The sequence below is a fragment of the Prenolepis imparis genome, unplaced genomic scaffold (assembly GCF_030444845.1).
Source record: "Prenolepis imparis isolate NDT839.2.m4 unplaced genomic scaffold, iyPreImpa1.0 SCAF_12, whole genome shotgun sequence".
NCBI classification, from domain to species: domain Eukaryota; kingdom Metazoa; phylum Arthropoda; class Insecta; order Hymenoptera; family Formicidae; genus Prenolepis; species Prenolepis imparis.
The window spans coordinates 4,658,681-4,679,809 of NW_028141170.1; the positions used below are offsets into that span (position 1 = coordinate 4,658,681).

At 35.0% G+C, this 21,129-nt stretch overlaps 2 protein-coding genes across 7 annotated transcripts in view; one reads left to right on the plus strand and one right to left on the minus strand.

The window, feature by feature from the left end:
• Vn (membrane-bound neuregulin protein vein) overlaps window positions 1-21,129 on the plus strand; it is a 343,620-nt gene that overhangs the window by 287,232 nt on the left and 35,259 nt on the right. For 3 of the 4 annotated variants that reach the window (XM_083051778.1, XM_083051779.1, XM_083051777.1), the window contains exon 5: window positions 17,431-17,489. In XM_083051778.1, coding sequence (XP_082907904.1) covers window positions 17,431-17,489 — 59 coding nt within the window. Of the gene's footprint in view, window positions 1-17,430; window positions 20,566-21,129 lie in introns of those variants that run through there. The other variant, XM_083051776.1, reaches the window with a different exon arrangement.
• LOC145943885 (uncharacterized) overlaps window positions 1-21,129 on the minus strand; it is a 320,534-nt gene that overhangs the window by 241,991 nt on the left and 57,414 nt on the right. For all 3 annotated transcript variants that reach the window (XR_014426591.1, XR_014426592.1, XM_083051785.1), the window contains exons 3-4: window positions 16,506-16,707; window positions 16,359-16,400 (exon numbers count right to left, since the gene is read on the minus strand). Coding sequence is in view for 1 of the 3 variants with exons in the window: in XM_083051785.1 (XP_082907911.1) it covers window positions 16,359-16,400; window positions 16,506-16,573 (110 nt within the window). In the remaining 2 variants the exon portion in view is untranslated. The remainder of the gene's footprint in view (window positions 1-16,358; window positions 16,401-16,505; window positions 16,708-21,129) is intronic.

Below are 21,129 nucleotides of genomic sequence, written 5' to 3' on the forward strand. Positions count from 1 at the left end.
CGAATCGTCTCATCATTGGCTTTACTTTGAATATTAAGCGTCTCTTGAAATTCGGAGTGAAGTGACAGTATCGTTTGTCGGGTAATAAAAATCTCGATAAATTCGCATTCTGTCCCCTTTCTACCCTTCTACGAAACTATGTAGGTTTGTAGAGCAAAGGAAAATAATTTCAACGTTATTCTTGTTCCCACTGCGATATTCAAGTTTACGAGAGATGGAAGCCACCCTCCGCGAACTTGTATATCTGCTGAGCCCTGTATGTATCGGAAACTTTCAGAGATAAAAATGAAATTCCGTCGACGAAAGTTTTATAGCTTCAAACGTGCAATAAAAAGTTTTTCAAACATCAAACAAAATAAATCGCCGATGATTTCTGATAAGGTGAAGGTTGAATTCGTAAAATCTATTAGCATTTAAATCTGCTGTGATTATCAAAACGATAATTAGGTTTAATTATCTCACAAACGTAATTGAAAAATATTGACATATATAGTAAAATAATATTAATAATTTGACATAAGCTCTAGTTTTCCATCTATCAATCCACAAACTTATTAATAAAATTATTTGAGAAATGTATAATTGATAATGCGATTAGTTTGCAATGATAAAATTTATAAGTATAATATTTTTCAATAATTATGTAATTATTTAATATATATGTATATGTGAAACTCTTTTATAATGTTATAATAACTATCATTTTTATCATAAAATTTTTATTTACGTTTTATTCACAGTATTATATACCAGTTTATCAAAGGTATCAATTTCTGATTCGATTGCATATAAAATACATCATTACATATAAAAATAAGCTTAATACACTGTCAGATATCGGATTTTAAAGCAGAGAGCAGACGAAAAATTTATTGCAGACACGAATTCGATTTCACATGTTGTGGAATGTTAAGTATTCTTTTTCTGGTCCACGTAAAATTTGTAAATGTCACTGGGGGCTTCGACATTCGTTCGCATGCACAGACACAAATAGAATATGTCTCTGATAATAAATTCGATGGTAAATGAATGCTATTTTTTGATCCAGTATATTTATCTCATTCTGCTTCTATATTATCCATTTTTAACTTTGGAGATATAAATATATCGATGATGTAATTTATGTAAAAATCTATTAATATACTTAAGGAGAATGTCATAATAAAGAAAGATTATTATGAGATTTAAATCGAATGGAGCTAAAGATAATAGCAATGAATATTTTATTTTATTTTTTATATATAATCTTAAAAGATATCAATTAAATGAAGCTAAAATTTCAATGTTAATTTTTCAGGAATTGCAAATTTATAATTTAAAATAGCTAATGACAATACTATAAAAATAACTTAAAAAATACTTGCTTATCAATTTTAAATATTTGTTTTAATCCTTCATAATAACTAATATGGAATGGCCTAAAAATAATTTACCTTACAGAAAATTAATTTAGATAGCATCGAAAAATATAAAAGATTTATTGATTTATTGGTTTGTAGATTTATCAAATTAACATATAGGTATATAGAAAATTCACTATGTGTATACTAGTTCAAAAACAGATATTCAACATGAAAATATGAAACAAACTTTTAATCATCTATCTTAATATCTTAATATCTTATTTTATATAATTAGATTATTAAAATATAAAAATATATAAGAAGCGCAAATATATTATTCATGAAAGCATTAATACAGGGTACTCCGTGAGTGCACGTCCCTGACGAAGATAAAATAAGTTTTCTCTCTGCTGTTCGCAAACTCACGCGCGACGAGCTTTTTTTTTATCTGTCGCGCGTAAGCACAGTAGACAAGGCGGTACCGTGCCACCGGCTAGCCAAAACATTCAACTTGATGGCGAGCCAAAAATCTCACCACCAAAAAGATACACCTGGCTGTCGCGTAGACAGTCGGGCATCCAAGAGAGAGAGAGGAGAGAACGCGAAGAATCGGCGGGACAAATTTTGCTTATTGTTAGACGTATGCGAGCAACTGTAAATTAGTACATATATAACGTGCTATATTTATAATACGTATATTTGCACAATATCAAAAGTAAATCTCTTTGAAATATATAAACTTTACTTATTTTCAGAGAAATAAAAATTTCTTTCTTGAGTATAAATCGGTAATAGATAGGCTATTCTTCTTGAGATACTCTTTCTTGAGATCCAGAGAATATTTCTTATATTTATTTAATAACATAATAAATAAGAGATTTGAAAATACTGTATAAATTACTATTATTCCACAATATTGACCATTCCATGATAAAATATCACGGTTTCGTACGATGTAATCAACTGTCACTAATCAAAAGAATAATTCCGCATATCGTTATTACTGTATACATATATTAAATAACCGATATTTTAATTAAAGCAAAAACTAGTTAGCGCAGTGAAAGGAATATTCCGCGGCTGTTTACAAAGCAGTTCGCTCGACATATTAAAATACTTATAATATTGGAATAAACGCGCGTGTATACACGACGTTTACGAATAAACAGCGTACGAAATATTAACGTACCATAGTCGTTGGCATTTATTTACTCGCCAACATCGGAACGACCATTATTACAATTCGCGCACGGAGCTCTCGAATGAGTTAACGCCGTCGCGCGCGAGATGCGTTTCAGCCTCTCGAGAATTTCTCGAGCGGATATAATTCGCGATATTTAATAGCGGGCGCAGTTATTCCGCTGCTCTTCGACAGAACTTAATATTCTTCTCTGTCATCATCATCGTCGGATAATTTCGTCATAAGCAACACGCGTATACGCGCGAGCCGACAAATATTGTCCGTAAATATTTGTGTTACTATCATAATTTATATTGTAACGCAACACACAAGCGGTGTATTATTAAAGTAGCTTGACGATTTCGCCTCGTGACTGATATATTTAATTTAATACATATAGATAAACTTTTTTTTTTTCATTCAATCAGTTCTCCACGGCTATGAGAACTAAATAATCGGAAATAGTTTCCAAACTAATATATTCCTCTATCAAAGGATGCCTAAACAATTTTAAACGATCAAAATGTTTCTGTTTTAATAATGAAAATTAAGTGAAAAAGATGTTTCATTCTTTTTTTTTATTATGAACATCAACTAAAATATATTATAGCTTTGTTTTCAGATATTGGAACGAACTTGGCATCATTTCAGTAGAATGCATGAAAGATTAAAGACTTTTTACTTAACTTTTTAAAAATAATTTTAATTAAATTTGAAGTCAATTAAATTTTTGTGATTATTATTCTACCAAGTATTTTAACAAATTCGGACCAGGTCATAAATGAAATAAAATAGCATATACATGGATGATATAGATACATTTTTGAAAAAAATGTTTGATGTACAAGAGTTACTCTTTCTCTAGAAAAAAAAATCCTTGACAAGTATATCACAATAACTCCGATAAAGAATTCAAAATTCGGGAGCTCTATTTCGAGAATGTAGAATTTTTTTACGAATTTTTTGCATGGTTAGAAAACAGATTTAGTAGTCTTATAAACTTAACGAAGTGTAAATCCACTTGTAGCTCTAAGATCTGCGATATAAATTTACGTGGTAAAGAGGCGATCGCGTAGAATAATGTTGTGGATTAACGACGTCCAGTAGTATTTTCTATTCTAAAAGGACAAGAGGAGGAAAACAAGGATCGGAATAATATTCCCAAAGGTATACCGACAAGATTGATATTTTCTTTGGAACTTGGCCAAAGATATTCATGGCTAACCATGAAGGCGAAAGCGTGTCCATTCTCCTTTTTACTACAAAAAAGCATGTTGAATATATCGGATATACCTTGCGGCGAATGGAGATAAAATGCAAAAAATTTACTATCGTATTACGCGCATGAACTCTGCACACAAAAATAAAAATTTAAAATAATATCATAAGGCTTATAAGTAAAAGAAAATATATTTCAGCTTTATATTTAGAATATCGACAAATACACATATTATTTTCATTTATTAATATTCGGTTAAGAAAATTAAAATTAAAATTAAAAATTAAATTAAATAAATAATATATGAATTTAACCAAAAAGAGATTCGTCTATAAAACATAAAAACTCTCGAAATTTCTTCATCTTTTTATTCCTAATTTATTAACGATATCGAGTACAATGTTACTGAATGAAAAATAGTTGGCGGAAATTGAACGCTCGATTCTAACTCTGTCTGAAATACAAAGGCCGTGTTTTACGAAACTTTCGTGTCATGAAACGGGGGCCGTGCACCCATTGTGGTCAAGCATTGGAACGTTAAAACTTGAAACGAGCCGCGAGATTCGTGTGACACGCACACCTTTTACATTCATTCTACATTAGGCAGCATTTTATTACTTTACAAAGTCACGTTCGCTGGTTCTAACGCTTAAAATTAAGAAACTTTCACGAAAATGTGTCAGGTTTCTGACGTATAATTTCAATGCTATGCATCGGAGTTGAGTTATCTCAAGTTTGCAAAATGAGATTTTAGATCTTTGGCTATTATATCGTGTAAATTTCATTTAACTTTAGATTACATTAGAATAAAATACAAAATTGAACTATATATCTCATAGTATCTCACTGTCAACTTGATCGTGTCGTCCATTTCCCCGTGTTATTATTGTTAAGTTAATTCGTCTGTGAAATAAGCTTTTTTATTATGCCGGCTAAAAACAAGGATATATTCCGACGCGAACATCGCGCCGCTATATGAAACAGAAAATCCCAAATTGGAAAGAAACAGGACGGCTTTATACAGCCGTCGTTAGCGTACTAACGATAAATTAAGTGCAATTCGCGCTCGTAAAATGCCGCACCCGTTGCTTGCGGTGTCGCTTGATATCGCGCCGAATCGGCTTTTATTTACGAAATAATACCACGGACCTCAGTTGCGCTAGAGGAAGGGAGGGCAGGGGGAGAAAGAGGGTGGATTTTTCTGCTTCGCCAACATGTGCGTCGCAGAGAAAGATAGAAAAGGGGTTGCGTGCCACGAGAGGGAGGAATAAATTTCGGAAGAGTATAGTAAAGCCAAAAGAGAAAAGAGGGATGACTCTCCGCCGCGGCGAGATAGAAAGAGACATTGCATAAAAGAGACGTGGAAGGGAGGTTGGCTTCGGCTCTTTGTACAGAGCTGCACGATATCCTGTACATTCGCGTTAACGCCGATACTGGATTTATGGTTAAATAACGGCCGACTATCGGCATTGCGCGAGAAAGGGAGGCCGACTATCGCAGGAGAAAGAGAGGAAATATATATGTAGGGGATTGTAGGGAGAAAGGGGTTTGAAAACAGATCTAGGGCGCACTTAATAAAAACGACGCAGGCCGAATTCTATCTATCGCTGCATCTCTGGATCCCGCTTTCCCGCTATAAATGGAAATCACTTCAATTTTACACGACTCTCCCCCCTCTCCCCCCTCTCTCTCTCTCTCCCTCTCTCGCGAGATATAAAATTATTGTTCCGAAAGTGTCAGATTTTTTAATTGTACGTATTACACATATAAAAATAAAAAAAACTTAATGTCAACATTAAAAATGATGATGCAGACACGACAAGGTCTTAATGTTTACATCGCAGTAACATCTGCAGGACATATTAATCAAGGGCGCCATTACTCAGTATGCCAAGTGTAAAATGCGCGAACAATCCGAAGCGATTCGCCTTAATTAATTACGTTGCCTCGCGCGTTTCACACGCGCGCACATGGAAACGCGTGATTTATTTCTTACGCCGCAACATGCGTCTTCATCCTGAACGCTTCGTTCCGAATGAAAATATTTTATCAACGATCTATAGTTCTGCCGTTTCGCGTCTCATCGAAACCGGTGATCTATGATCTTACGCGTGTCATAATTTGCGATCAGCCAGGTTATTTCGATTTTATTGCTATTTTTTGTAATAGATTCTCTGACAGATTTGTGAAAGTTTCTTCCTCGATAAAAATGTGATGAAGAAGAATCGTCGTTTAAACGTTTTCTTTAAAATTATAAATATAATTCAGTTGAGTAAAATCATAGAATTTTTGAAATAAAAGTTTGCTTAAAATTAAGAAGAAAAATAGGTGCTTTTTGATTAGATATATTTATAATATCAAAGTAAAAATGTTTTCAGAATATATATAATATTATAATTCTTCTTCATATTAAAAACTTTAAAAATTAGTAATGGAAAAATTCGTCACTTTATATTACTATAGAATTGAAGACGAAAATACAGAGGATACTTGAAACACCCTATATAATCCTTCTCGACTACTCCAACAAACGTTATACATTTGTTTTCGCACGGTCGTATATCAAAAGCAACGCGGTAAATGATTGTTTCCACCGCTGCAAAAGCTTTACTACTGCAAGGACCAAAGTTTCGTATGGCGATTCGAGGGCTCGTCCCGTGATCGGTGGGCAGTCTCAAGGGGTAGGATGGGCGAACGGGAACCAAAGAGGAAAATAGGAGCGAGACGTGTGGAGGGCGAGAGCTCGCAAAAGTTAGTTTCAGTGACATATGTGGCCAACACACGTGGAGACGGAAGTTGGCCCGGGTCTCTCTCGCCTAGAACCATCCGCCGAGGCTGGATTCAGCCAGTTTGCGCGCGCTATACCTGACATTTCCATCCTCTAACTACCCCCAGCCGTCGCTTAAGGAAATAGAGCTGTCCGACGCAAGCACTGCGATCCCGTCGCCGCAACGAGCTTTCAAGATGTGCCAATAAATGGTAATCGCGGCAAAAATCCGTCTTTACCATCTTTACCCCATTCAGCGCGGAAGCTGCCCTGTCAGTCGTGTAAACAACTTTGGAAGATTGAAAATACCCTGCCTTCGTGGCGAGAACGAAATATCCGTCGCGAGACGCAAGCGACGAAATCTCCAGTCGCGTCACATTCCACGTCACAATGCTCTTTGAATTTCAAGCTTTACCTCTCATCTTATCTAGTCTTTTTGCAAATTTTAAATTTCTGTTTGTAAATTTAATAAGCGGTGTATAAATATAGATCTTTTATATTATTACTCTAAATTCTAAAATATCTAGAATATTTAAAGAGATAAACGTTAAATACGTAATATTTGGAAAAAAAAGAGGAAAGAAACTGTGCCACATCAATATTAAAATTGTCTAATACTAAACATTTTGAAGGGTTCAGAAATTCTTCTTTATTTTATTATAGAATCGTGAAAATTTATTTGCGTGCTATATAATTTCAGTATAAAAATATATATACCTTAATTATATCGTCATCATTCAAAGTGACAAGATCTTCGCGTATGATAAATTGAGATGCGGAAATCCCAGAATACTATCGTCGCTCGTGCAATTTTTATAATTGAATTCGAAAATATTCAGCGTATATAAATAGTTGCAAATATAAATCGCGATTTCGATCTCTCGATGCATTACAGTATTCAATAGCAACAGAAAAGGCACGCGTGACGAATCTTCATAAACTAATCGCTAAACCGGAACTTATTTCGTAATTTCATAAGAGCATCTTGAAGAAGAAGAAGAAGTTTGAAGCGTTAAAGCGACGAGCTGGGGAATGAGTTGCCGGTAAGAAACTTCGCCAAAGTGTATCGCGTTCGTCTCAGCGAGGCACAAATGGAAAGTTGCTCAAATTATCCGGCGTGTTGGCCCAATCGAATCGGAGTGCTTCTCAATGTACCGAACGATGAATGCCATCTTTTTGCCACCAGTTCTGTCGCGTCAGATTGAGAATTTCGCGGAGACAAGATTAATTAATTACTAACTAATTAATGGCTTCCTCGATTCAACTAATCTTGAGATTTCATTCGAATATAGCTTTTAATTGATCACATCACAGATAGCTTCGAATCTTGCATAATAAAATAATTGTATTAATATTAATATCAGGCTATATTGAAATAAAAATTTATTATTAAAATAAAAATAAAATATGCTAATGAAAAAAATTACGGGAAAATATTGCCGCAAAATATGCTTGCTGCATTAAAATTTTATGGCCCGAGATCAATAATGATCTTTTTATGACATATTGTGTCCCCCGTTTTTCTTTATTCTAACATTTTCAATATAAACATAAATGATCAAAGTACGTTATTAAATGCTCATCGTGGTAGTGCCACGCTCGTAGTTTCATTACACCGTCCGACCGGCAAAATCCGGCCATTTAACTTAATTAAACGCGTCTCTAATTAATTAGAGAAAGATCGCGTAGTTTCCTCGAGGCGAAGGCGTTGCCTACTCGCACTAAAGACGCGCTCTCGCAAGGATCGCAGGTCAAACACCGTAAAATTTTCACCCCCTTTGCCTTTGTACGCGCCCCCCTTCCTTCTACCTTTCCCTCGCTGTTATTTCCGCTTCGTGCGCTTTTATTTCCGAACACTTACGGAATTCCTCCGCCGAGCGTTCTTATTGAAAGTGCACGAAAGTTACGAGAAAGTTTTTCGACGCCGTGATATATATCTACGGCGTTGCGCGAACAGCCCCACGATACATATAAAGCCTCGCGTACAAAGTGTCGATTTCGAGAGGAGTCCTCGTACGAGACGTAAATCTCGCTTTAAAGCTCTCGTAGGCGGCGAACATTTAATTAATTGGATCGTCTAATTGATTAGAGGAGAGGATCAACAGCTTCGACGTGAATGGCGTGCGGGGTGCAAACTTTCGTTAGAGAATCGTCGCGCGTGTCGCATAAAATCTATGCAGTAACTTTCGAAACTTTCCGGAGTAAAAAAGAAATGCAAATGCGTTACTCTTTCGCTTTAAAATTTGCACGGTAAATAAAAGCGAGTAGATAAAGATTTATTTCGCTTCGAAATCAACTCCTCTATGAATTGATGCAACTAATTGCATTTTTTAAAGAAGAGATCAATAAAAGAAAGAATAAATTAAACGTATGACGAAATGATTTTAGGCTTTTCTTCTAATCGGAACATTATTCGTCATTATTGTGCTAATTGAAGATCCAACAAAATATCATTTACTCACATGCTTTCTGATGGAAACGGTAATAAGATTAAATTTTGAGCGCTTCCGTCGCGCGATCATCAGCGCAAATCTCCCTCGTCGAATCAAGTTTCGCGGTCATCGCTCGGTTACAGCCGAGCTAATTCAAGTTCTTTAGACTTAGGTGAGATCGCTCTCGAACTTCTCGGTCGGAATCTCGTCGAAGAGATATATCTTGTACCTCTTCCCACCAGACCCGCTCTCATTGAGAGAGGACGTTGGCGCATAGCGTTGGAAAATGATCGAGAGAACGAGTACCGCGTCCCAATTTCCTAGACGGTAACCTGTCCCGCCAGCTGGCACCCTTTGGCGACATCGAGCTTCGCATTCCGCTTCCATTCTCCGTCACACCTTCAATGAACCTCGGATATATATCCAGGGTGTTAAAAAAAATATACGAAAGATTTGCGACCATTATTTTGAAGTCGATGTTTCTTTAACGAAAATTTCATAAAACGCTATTTTCGTTCACTAAATCTTAATCTGTCATAGATACGCATGATAATAATATTTCGACTCTATATTCTTCTAATTTTTTTCGGTTTTAAAAAAGGCTTCAACTTTATCATTAAATATTATAGTCAGAGAAAATATCAAATTTTAAATTTCTCTTGAAATTTCAAAAATAAGTTATTTTTCCTATTTATTCGCACTTTTGAAATGACACCAAGTCGAGATAAAAATCGGAAAAAAAGATGGAAAAATAAATAAGAAATGGAGGAGCGAAGGTGTGACTGCGAGAATGAAGGAAGAGAAGGTGCAGGTGTTACGCAGGATCTTCTCGGTAGCTCTACTTCCAACCACGTTGGTATGCGCAAAAGGTGTGGATGCAGCTGCTAGGACGGAACTAAGTAACCCAGTTTGCTCCGCGAGAAATAAGTGCATGACGGGGATAGAAAAGTGCGACCCGCACGGGTTGTTTTGACATAAAGTATGGTACATTATAGTCGGAATTATGTGTACCTATATATGTATATGGTGCGCGCATTCAAGTACACACGAGCACGAACGCATGTGATCCACACATTCGAATGTCCCGAAAAATATGAAAAAAGAAATTCTCTCTTCATCGTTGAGTGAACCATTGAAATAATTTAATACGCGTAAATATTAAAATAAAATAGAAAAATTATTACTTAAAAAAGCTACGCGAATAAACACATCGCATATTATTGTATATAAAACTTTCTACGCATATTTATATTGTGCTCAAATAATTATCTTCGATGTGTTTAATTACTCACAGTACAAATACTTAGTACTTGTATTCGAATTAATTTATATTTAGCTAAATTATTAAAATCTAATACATATATATATATATATATATATATGTGTGTATATAGTCTTAAATATATTCGAATCACATTTGGAAAATTGAATTCTTCAATATAAATATGAATGAAAATTTCTAGTCGTAAATACCGCTATGGTTTTAAAGCGTTATCCACAAAATTACGAAAGCTTTATTGAATTAAGTAAACCGCATAAAAGTTTTGAGCCCATCCGCCGCGTTGGTGGAGAATTAATACTGCGGCGTTAACACTCTTCTTTTATCCTTTTTCACTTGCGCGCACCAAACCAACACGACGTCGACTTCGTGGTTCTTTAGCGGTCGAGCATCGGTGTACGAAAAAGAGCTTTTAATTTCGCGATAAATAAAATTACCAACAAAGAACACACATGGCGAAATGCGTTATATTTCAATGCCATATCTAAATAATAAATTGTTGAACTAGATAGTTACAAATAATATGATGCTGCATATATGTAAATATATGTTATAGTTTTATCAAGATATACATATTATATCATATCATATAATAATTTCGGACATAACAGCTTCGGAGTATCTCTCGTTTGACACACGTTTAAAAAAAAACACTTTACGTAACATGATTGCAACTACAATTATAAGATTCTGCCGTCGTTGCAAAAAATATTATAAAAGGAAAACCGCCTCCTTAAGGACGCGTTTAAATGCCGGCCTCGGAAAAAGCGACTCGCCTTTCTTCGGGATTGCTGCGTTACTTTTAATTAATACCTAGAAAAAGGAAAGCGACCGTGTTCAGACTGGCGCGAAAAGACAAGCATTTGCCGGAATATCTCGCGTCCTTCTTGCAGATTTTCCGTGTTTTAATTAGTTTTTTGTCCGGTTTGTTTATTCTTAATCCGTACCGCCATGTGGAAAAACGTTTTGAGTTATTACTGCAAAGTACGCGCATTTCGTCGACACTCGTCACGACCGCGCTATTGCGAGGCTTAAATGTGATTAAAGCATCGTTTTCTGTAAAATTAACTTATTGTTAGCTCGTGTAGTACCGCGCGTTTGTCCGGTACGTTGAAAACAAAGCAGTTAACGTACAATTTTAATAACTGTAACGTTGAAAAGTTTCTATCTTGGCCAGTACTTCTTTCAAATTAATTATACATACAAGAAGTCATTTAATTATGACATTTCCTGCGGAAAAGAATGAGTATTTCGAGTCTGACAATTAGTAGCTATGTTATGTAATTTGAAAATTTTCAACGGGAGAAATACACAACAAAATTGTATTTTTTTAGTAAATTTTAATCAAATTTCATGTGAGATTTTATTTGAAGTTTATATATGTACGCATTAATTGTGCCGGATGTTAAGAATCAAACAGTTGAGAGATCAATAATGGCTTTTCTTCATTTCATTCGTTAAATAAAAATTGATATAAAATTGATATAAAAGACGAAAGACAAAATTATTTAATATTGAGAATTGGAAAGTCTCCAATTGTGAATAAAACGCGTAATGGTAATAATATAATTACAGCTAATCTCAAATATTTATGAAGGAACTACTTAAAAGTTTTTATTAACTCAAATAAGAAATCAATTAATTTATTTTAATATTAAAAGTATTTTCAACAATGTGACGCATATATATATATATATATATATATATATATATATATATATTACAAGCACTAGCGGATCCTGACGTCGATAATGGGGGGGGGGGGATTTTGCAAAATTATTTTATTTAATATTTTTGGGGTTTCATGATTAGCTTTTATTCCAGGATCAACGACGTCGATAGCTCTTTAATGTTTGTTTTTCTTTATTTATATTTTTTAAACAAATTCAGCAAAACTGTTTCTTTTAATTTGCAAGGGGGTTTAATCCCTCCCCCCCAGAATCCGCCAGTGTGTATATATATATATATATATATTATATGTATATATATATATATATATATATATATATATAGATATAAAGAATTTCTCGCCTAATTATTTCCATGCAACGAAATTATGGAAATTATACTCATTACGCATTCAAGGAGTTAAGTATATATTAAGTCAGACATAGGACGAAATGATGAGATAATTTCGTTGCACGAAAATAATTAGGCGAAATTCTTTATATCTATATAATATATACAATATGTATGTATAAGATACACTGTAAATTATACTCATTACGCATTCAAGGAATTAAGTATAGATTAAGTCAGACATAGGACGAAATGATGAGATAATTTTGTTGTACGAAAATAATTAGGCGAAATTCTTTGTATCTATATAATATATATTATATAGATATTATATAGATATAAAGAATTTCACCTAATTATTTTCGTGCAATGAAATTATCATCATTTCGTCCTATGTCTGACTTAATCTATACTTAACTCCTTGAATGCGTAATGAGTATAATTTACAGTGTATCTTATACTTATATATATACACTATAGCGGGTTCTGACGTCGATAGCTCTTTAATGTTTGTTTTTCTTTATTTATATTTTTTAAACAAATTCAGCAAAACTGTTTCTTTTATTTTCAAGAGGGGGTTAACCCCCCCCCCCCCCCGGATCCGCCAGTGTTAATATATATATATATATATATATATATATTTCTGAAGAATTCTATATATTTTAATTAGTCTATTTCCTTATATTACAATTGAACTATTTATTGGCTTATAAAGCATAGATCGTCCCAATTATAAATACTTCTAAAAGCGTCCTACTAAATATCGAATTGCCACTGAGATAATAATATTCGGCCAAAAACACTCGCGTAATTATCAGCGATAATTCATTCAATAAAGAAATATCGAATTTAATAAAGACCGTGAATATTCAATTTAAAATTTTTCTCTGGCTATTATTCTTATTTTCATCAATCAATTGCATCAATTATATTTTGACGTTTATCTTGAAATATTTATTTGAATTGAATAATTTGATACTAAGAGAAATGTATGTTGTGTGTGTAGAAAGCGAAAAAGAGAGAAAGCAATGTGAAATGCATATGGCACATATATAATTGACTTATCAGAATCAATTCAATCCTTCAGAATCAATTTAAATAGTCAAATGTTATTAATTATTATTTAATGCGAAATTCTGTTAGAAGTATCTAATAATATATGTGTGAAAGAATAATATTAATAAATTTATCATTGAATAAACTTATATAGATAAATATAAATAATTAAATATAAAATTCAATAATTAAGTATACCGTATATAAAGTAAGCATCAATCGATCATTGACATAGTAATTTTTTCGTACATAAATACGTGATAAATTCTCACAGACATAAATATAGTTGGAAAAGATAATACATCAGAGAAAGATATTTTTTTCTATCAAGGAAAGTTCTCTAGATTTAAGACAGCAGCTTTTCGTGTAATGCGCGAAATCTTTTGTAAGTTTTTTTGCGCCGAAACTCCAGTGATTTCTAAAAGTTTTCAATGACGAAAAAAATTTTTTATTTCGCCGTTATCGTGACGATAAATTTTGAAAAATAGGCAGTAAAATAACATCTTATTCAAAACTCGCGAAATTCTTGGGAAAAAATGGAATAGCGATCGATATTTAAAGAGCGATCACGCGAGAAAACCGACGAATCTCGCGTGATCCTACGAACGCGATCCTTAACAAGCTACGCTAATTTACGATTTTTTATGAGCGTCACGCATATATCAGCACGCGGCCTCGTAAAATCTGTCAATGGGAAAAATCGATTTTTAACGACAGTCTAGAATTATTTTCGTCGAGGATATTTTATTTCCACCTGCCAGCCATAAAAGTACTTCAGAGAATAATGTTTAGATTAACTTAGAAGATGTTTATTCATATAATAAAAACATTAGAATTTTCTCACTTTTTCAATTTTCATCGAAATTACATGGAGCTCAGGAAATCATTTGGGAAAGTATGTTAATTCGCGAGTATAATGATTTTAAATAAGATATATAACTTACAATTAGTGTAAAGTATAATGTGAAAATATTATTATTTACTATGTCCGTTTTCTCCAAATACTTTTTCACGATATCCTGTGCAGTTTTTGATAACTCGAGCTAATTCCATCCAACTTCCTGTGTATATGTCGTCCTAACTAATTCTCGCAAATAGACGAATGTTTCTCAGTTCACGAACTCGCGGGTCGGGTTTGTTTTACGACGGCGTGCAAAAGAGTTGGCCGAGCTGTAGCGGGTGCACGCATGATTACGATAAATCTCAATAGAAAGCCAATTACTCGAATGGGCGGGGGAAGAGGGGTAGAGGGTGGCTGGCGGCAAAGTTAGCGGGACACGTTAATGGATTTAAGTGAATGGTACAGTAAATTGTGCTATCTACGCCCCGCGTTCTGTTTCAGTTCGTTTGGCAGTAAATTCATCAGGAGGAGGGGGGAGTAGATGGTATATATTTAACATAGGCCATCGTAAATCTCGGCAAAGGCAGGGAGCCTCAAAAAACTCGCGAATCGCGAGCAACACGTTAAAATTGCTACTGTTTCGCGCCTGCGAAAAACTCGCAACAAAGTCTAATTCGATCAACTATCCGATTGCTGCAGATAAATATCTCGTCGTCGTCGAGAGGAGACGTGCAACCTTCGTTGTCCCGCCTTTACGCATACTTATCGCATACTTAACCCCTTAGCATATGTCCCCTGTCACTCTTTTAATACAGTCTAAACGCGGCGTTCGGTCTCGAGAAACGTAATTCTCTTCTCTCTTTCGAAAAGCATCCTTCCCTCGTTCGCAGAGACACTTCTGGAACGGTGTATCACTTTTTCTCTCTCTACTTCGTTCCCTCTCGCCCTTCTCTTCCTTTTCCGCTCTCGTTTTACCTATGCGTGCGATTTCGCGAAATAAAAACGTCGCGCCGAGTCTCAGACGTTCCAAATTTGTCGTGACAAAAATACGCTTTATCGCACGCCGTCGGGCTCCCAGACACTAGGAGGCAGAGGTAGACTTCCCTCCGGGCTTCCACCGCAGTGCCGGATTAAGAGGATGCGTGTCTCGGGATACGCGCGTCCCGGGCGCAAACAGAGATTTCGCCAAAAAAGACGCGGGCGCAGATTATTGCCGGATATTTATGCGTCTACTCGCGCGCGCGAACGTGTGACTTTAAATTAACTCTTATTAAAAAAAAAGTTAGCCCACACTTTTCTTGCAAATCGAGAGAATTGACGCGAACGACGTTTTATGAATTGCGGCTTTTAATTCTTTACGTACGCGCCAGAGTTTTCGACAACAAGGCGAAAAACAGCGACACGATGGAATTAGCGCGACAGCTGTTTGCGATGAAAAAAAAACAAAAAAAAAAAGAACGAGGAAAAGACCCGCGCGTCCAAGGAAAAATGGAAAGAAGGCGTTGGAAAAGGAACGGATGAAGGAAACGCGATATATAGAGAGACATGCTATAATTTATTTATCCGAGCGACAGGGATCTTAATTTCGCGGTAGCTTCGAACTCGTCTCTCGTCGCGGTTAGTTAACCGCGGTCTATAAATAGTCACGACGACGACATAACATTATTTTTCCAAAGAAACGACGCATCGGGGCCTGTCTCTTCTCGAAATCCCCGGTTATTCCGTCGCCTTCGACCCTCGCGTCCCTCGCGCCGCTTTTGCAGACCGTCGTACGAGAAAGACGTGCCGTCGCGCGGATTCTGATGCGACGCATACATTTAGTTAAATTAAGAAACGTTGTATGTCTCGCACACGCATCCGAGAAAAATCTCGAGACAGGCTAATAAATTTCGCCGCGGCGACGACGCAGTCTGGTCAGGACGGTATCCCATTCCAAGGATTGACGTAAATAATAAAAATTAAATAAAAATAGGAGAGAGCTATTGCTAAATATATGTATTTTAATTGTGTCACTAACTGCGAAATTAAATCTAATTAAAGATATGATCCTGTTTGCGCACTAATAATTTATATATTTATATATTTGATTGAATTATATCTCTCTGTCGGATAAGATATTATATAACATATTTAAAATGTTACTTTTAATATTTTCAACATATTATATACATCTTCATATTACCGCTATAGAAATGTTATAAAATAAACTATTTCTCACTCACCGATACGTGCAATAGCGGAGTTGTAGTACACAGCACATTGATCTGAAAACAAAATATTCAAATTATATATATATATATACATATGTATGTGTCGAATATCTCATAAACAATGTAGTTTAGAAAAAATATTTTTATTTCGCATAATACCTTATAGTTGCTCTGCTGTCGCCCGATGCCTCCCCGAGCCTCCTCCTCCTCTCTTGGTCGATCGTCATTGCTCCTTCGTAGCACTCGCGAAAACACGAATAATTACGATTGTTCGATACTTTACACGGCACTCCCGACGCGCGACACTTTACACGGCACTCCCGATACGACGGGTGAATCGCACTGTGTATCGCAATGCTACCTGTAACAAATAAAATACATACATATATTAGAATAATCTTATTATTTCGCATTATAACACACACAATATAAATATAAATATGTAAGCTAGAAATTTTAATTAGCAAATTTTTGCTTTATTAATATTTTTTGACAGAAATCAGCTAAGTAAAGCATTAATTTGCTAATTAATTAAAATAATAATATGTTTTAAATAATATGTTGTAATACTTTAAACTCGATTAATAATTTTGACAGTTATCAGCTGATTTCTGTCAAAAAATATTAATCGAAAATAAGATATTATAACATTATTTACAACATATTACTATTTAAATTTTTTAACATATTATTTTAAAATTTAATTAGCAAATTTCTGTCTGTAAAAAATATTAATAAAGCGTTAATTTGCTAATTAAATTTTAAAATAATATGTTAAAAAATTAAAATAGTAATATGTTGTAAATAATATGTTATAATGCCTTATCTGCGATTATTATTTTTTGACAGAAATCAGCTGACAACTGACAAAAATATTAATCGTGTTTAAGGAATTCAAAAAAAGCATAATTAAATATACATTATTTTTATGGCAGAATAAATAAAACGGCTTCTGTCTTCAATATTTGTAGTTTCTAAGTTTTAATAAAATTTTAAGAGGCATAATTTTGCAAAATTTTCGATTACATTACGCATTCAAATCGATTGATTGCACCTGCTAATAGATTTGAATTTTCTGTTGCAGATGCGCGGAGGGTTTCACGGGTCTACGGTGCGAGACGAAGGACGTCATCAGCACCGGAAGTGTGTATAATCGGCGTAGGGTGCCCTTTTCCTGCAAGCTGGGACTCTCTACCTCGTACTACTGCTAGCGATAATCGCGCGGGGCCCTTTAAACACATGAGTAGACCCTTTTTTTACCCTTACGGTGTACTTGGAACCCACGAGATAGAGTCGTGAGAGGGCCAACGCGCGACCAAAGAGGGGAGGGAAAATCGTGCGAATGTTAAAAAAAATTAGATAGAAATAGAGAGAGAGACACAAAGACAGAAGAGACAATAACGGGGACGGGACTAGGCGACGGGATTAGGCGAGAAATCGAGAAGAGACACGAGAGTTAGAAATAACGAATATCGGTTCCGTATCGGGCATTAAGGATTGGTCCTGCGTACTCCTTATATACAGGAACAGGTTCCAAAAAACAGTTCGGACCGGGCATTCGTACCTTCTTCAATTTCTACGACTAGTGTTACTTTTACATCTCTTCCTTCTTTTACATCTTTTTCTATTTGCCATGTTTCTTTTACTTTTTATCTTATTATTCTTTTTTTTATTCTTGTATATTTTTTCCATTCCCTTTTTGTTTTACTGTTTCTCGTTTTTCTTCTTCTTTTTTCTTCGAGCATTATTATCAGTACTTTCCTTCTAGAAAATGTCACTACGCGACGTATCTCGCGCTTCCGCGTAGATTTCTCCGATGGGAGAAAGGGAGAATGGAAATGATGGAAAGAGAATGGGCGAGAGATCATGAATATGAAAATAAAAGGGGACGGCGAAAAAGGCGGGGAAAGAAACCGATCTCTCGTCTGTCGGCTCTCCCGATGCTCTTTTCGGCTCGTATCATCGCGGGGGAGAGTTCTCGAACGGCATCGCGACTTCGAACGGCAAATGCTTGACCTCGTGAACGACGACGTGGAAGCGTGCCCGGAGAGGCGCGCACTTCTCCGGGGTCTCCGCGAACGGGAGAACAATACCAAAGAGCCCAGGGGTCTCGATCAAGGACGACGAGCGCGACTATGACGGCGTATTGTCACCTGAAGATGATCAGAATGACGCGCCAAGGGTCCTCACTCCTCCTCTTCTCGACTTTTCTTTTAACGTCGCGATGATCAAATGTGTGTCGAACAAATATCGAACGTCGATATTTAATAAGATTGCGCCATGAAATAACGAGCGATAAAACGTGAGAAAAGATGAAAGAAAAAGAGGGAGAAAGAAAAGTTATCGAGTTCTTCGCAGAAACATGGTCTTAATTCACAAAATCTCATTTTCATCTATATCGAGACAACTCTTTCGACTTAGTTGGAGTAAAGAGTGTGAGAAAACAAAAGTAAAACATTAACATCGTTTGTTTTCTTGTATTTTCTGCTAAAGCAATCTCCATGAGCCGAAAATAGTTTCTGTGAATCAAACTTATGATCTACTAAACCATCTATCTCTCTCTCTTTGATTTTTTCTTTTTTAACAAGTTTATTGTTCCACGGCTCGGTTTTATTGAAATCGTGAAAAGTAAGGCTAGAAAACTTGGCAGCCGCGGCATGTTCGTTGCTGTTGGAAAGCCAGCTGAATGTAAAGAGGAATAATGCCTTGCGTTGAATGGAAATCCATAAGTTTTCCACTTTTTACGCTTCGAGAAGAACAAAGACGGAAACAATTTCGATATACTTCTTGGTTGAAAAAATGTGTGATATTGAAGTGTACAAGAGAGAACAGTCTTGCTGTCCACTCAAGGAATACGCTAATTAATGAAATCTTGACATTTTAAAATCTAAAATTTTAACATAGTAAATCATTAAAAAAGTCAATTATTTTTTTATGGTTGTATAAATCATTGATGTAAGATGATCGATAGCTCTAATCGTGAATAATAATTTTAAATGTGCCAAACGTGAGAGACGATAGTCATTGTGACAACATTTCAAATAGAGAAATTACTTTTTCATCAGAAATCGACAATCTCCAACAGCAACGAAATTTTCGAAATTGCATCTGTCATTGCGTTCATAAAGAAATGACGCGAAAGGAGGAGAAGGAAATGAAGGCCAGTCAGGGAGCGAGTCATGGGGAAGATACCATGGGGCAAAAATGATTTAATGTAAAATACGATAGTTTAACGCATTAGATTAGCTAAAACAACAGAGATATAGAATAGATAAAAGAGAGAAAGAACGGGCGAGAAAAAATAACGAAGGGAGGAAACCACGAAAGCGATAGTGAATCCTCATCTCGATGAGACGGGAGATGCGGAATCGATCGAGAGGTTTTTGAGAAGAATAATAATCCGACCTTCAAAGAAATATTCTCTCCGTCCTTAAAATGCGCGATACGTGGAGAAGCATTTATGAAGTATTCATTTATTTCCGTCTTAATTAAAAATTCCTGAAAGCGAAAAAAGAGGGAAACATTAATAATATCATATAAAGACGGTTATTATATGAAAACGAGTCGGACGAATTTTCAGAAGGAATTGTATCGAGAGACAAATAATGATCTCATTCATCAAAAACCTCGACGATGACGATCTCCGTGCGCGAGCAAAAAAAAACGGCGAGCATACGACAAGGGAGCGAGGGATGCGCGTTATGCTCCAGCAGTCTCGGGACCCTTTATTTATGTTTTATATATTATATTATATATTATATATATATATAAATATGTGTATAAACATTTTTAATTTATTTATTTAATTCATTAATTTTATTGATTTACGATTAAACGTCATCTCCACTTCGGCAACCGTTTGTGTTCTTAATTTTTTGTTGACCTTTCTGCACCATCACGCTCTTTCGTTTGCTGCTTCACATATGACAACTGGAATAGAAGAAGAGCGTTCGAAATCTTTCGCCTCTAAATGTTCATAGACACAAAAACCCAACAAAGTATAATTTTGAAAGAGTTGACTCTTGAGAAAGAAGAAGTTGCTTTTTTTGCTTCCGTAGAAAAATTAAAGAATGTCCTTTCGCAATCACAGACCTTTTTCTTTTCGTATTTCGTACATCTTAAATTTGGCATTTTTGTATTAAAATATTATGTCATATTGTTCTACCATATTTTTGATAAAAATATAATGGCAAAGAGAATAGTATCTATAAATAAAGAATAAGGAGAGAAAAAGATATAGATATCTAGAATTAGATAATGATTTACAGTCACATTTTTCTTTGTCAAAAAATTTTCGACTAAATAAATATCTTACGCTTCATCTTTTTACATATTATGGCGAAAGTTTTGTCACTCTTATGTTGCTTTCTTCAAGCAGGTAGGTGCACCTTTTTAGTTTGCTTTATTACAATTTAATTTATATATTATTGTTTAAATATTAATTTTTATATTATTTCAGTTTCTTTTGATCCAAACAATTCGTCAACGCAAAAATTTGGAACGCTATGTAGTTCGAATGATTTTCTCTAACTAGCTCGTTTCACGACGTTAAAAGTGCGCTTACACACTATCGTATATTAATTACATAACGAGTTTTCTCTTTGACGTCTGTAAATCGCGTCACAGTTGAACGCATAAAGCGAGAATTAATTACAAGCATATTACAAACACTAAAGGTTGCATTCAAATGGAAATTACATAAATGAGAATGAGGCAAAAAATCATAGCAGAAAATAGAAACGAGAACATTTGATTTAAATGTAATAAGAGTAAAAAAAAAAAC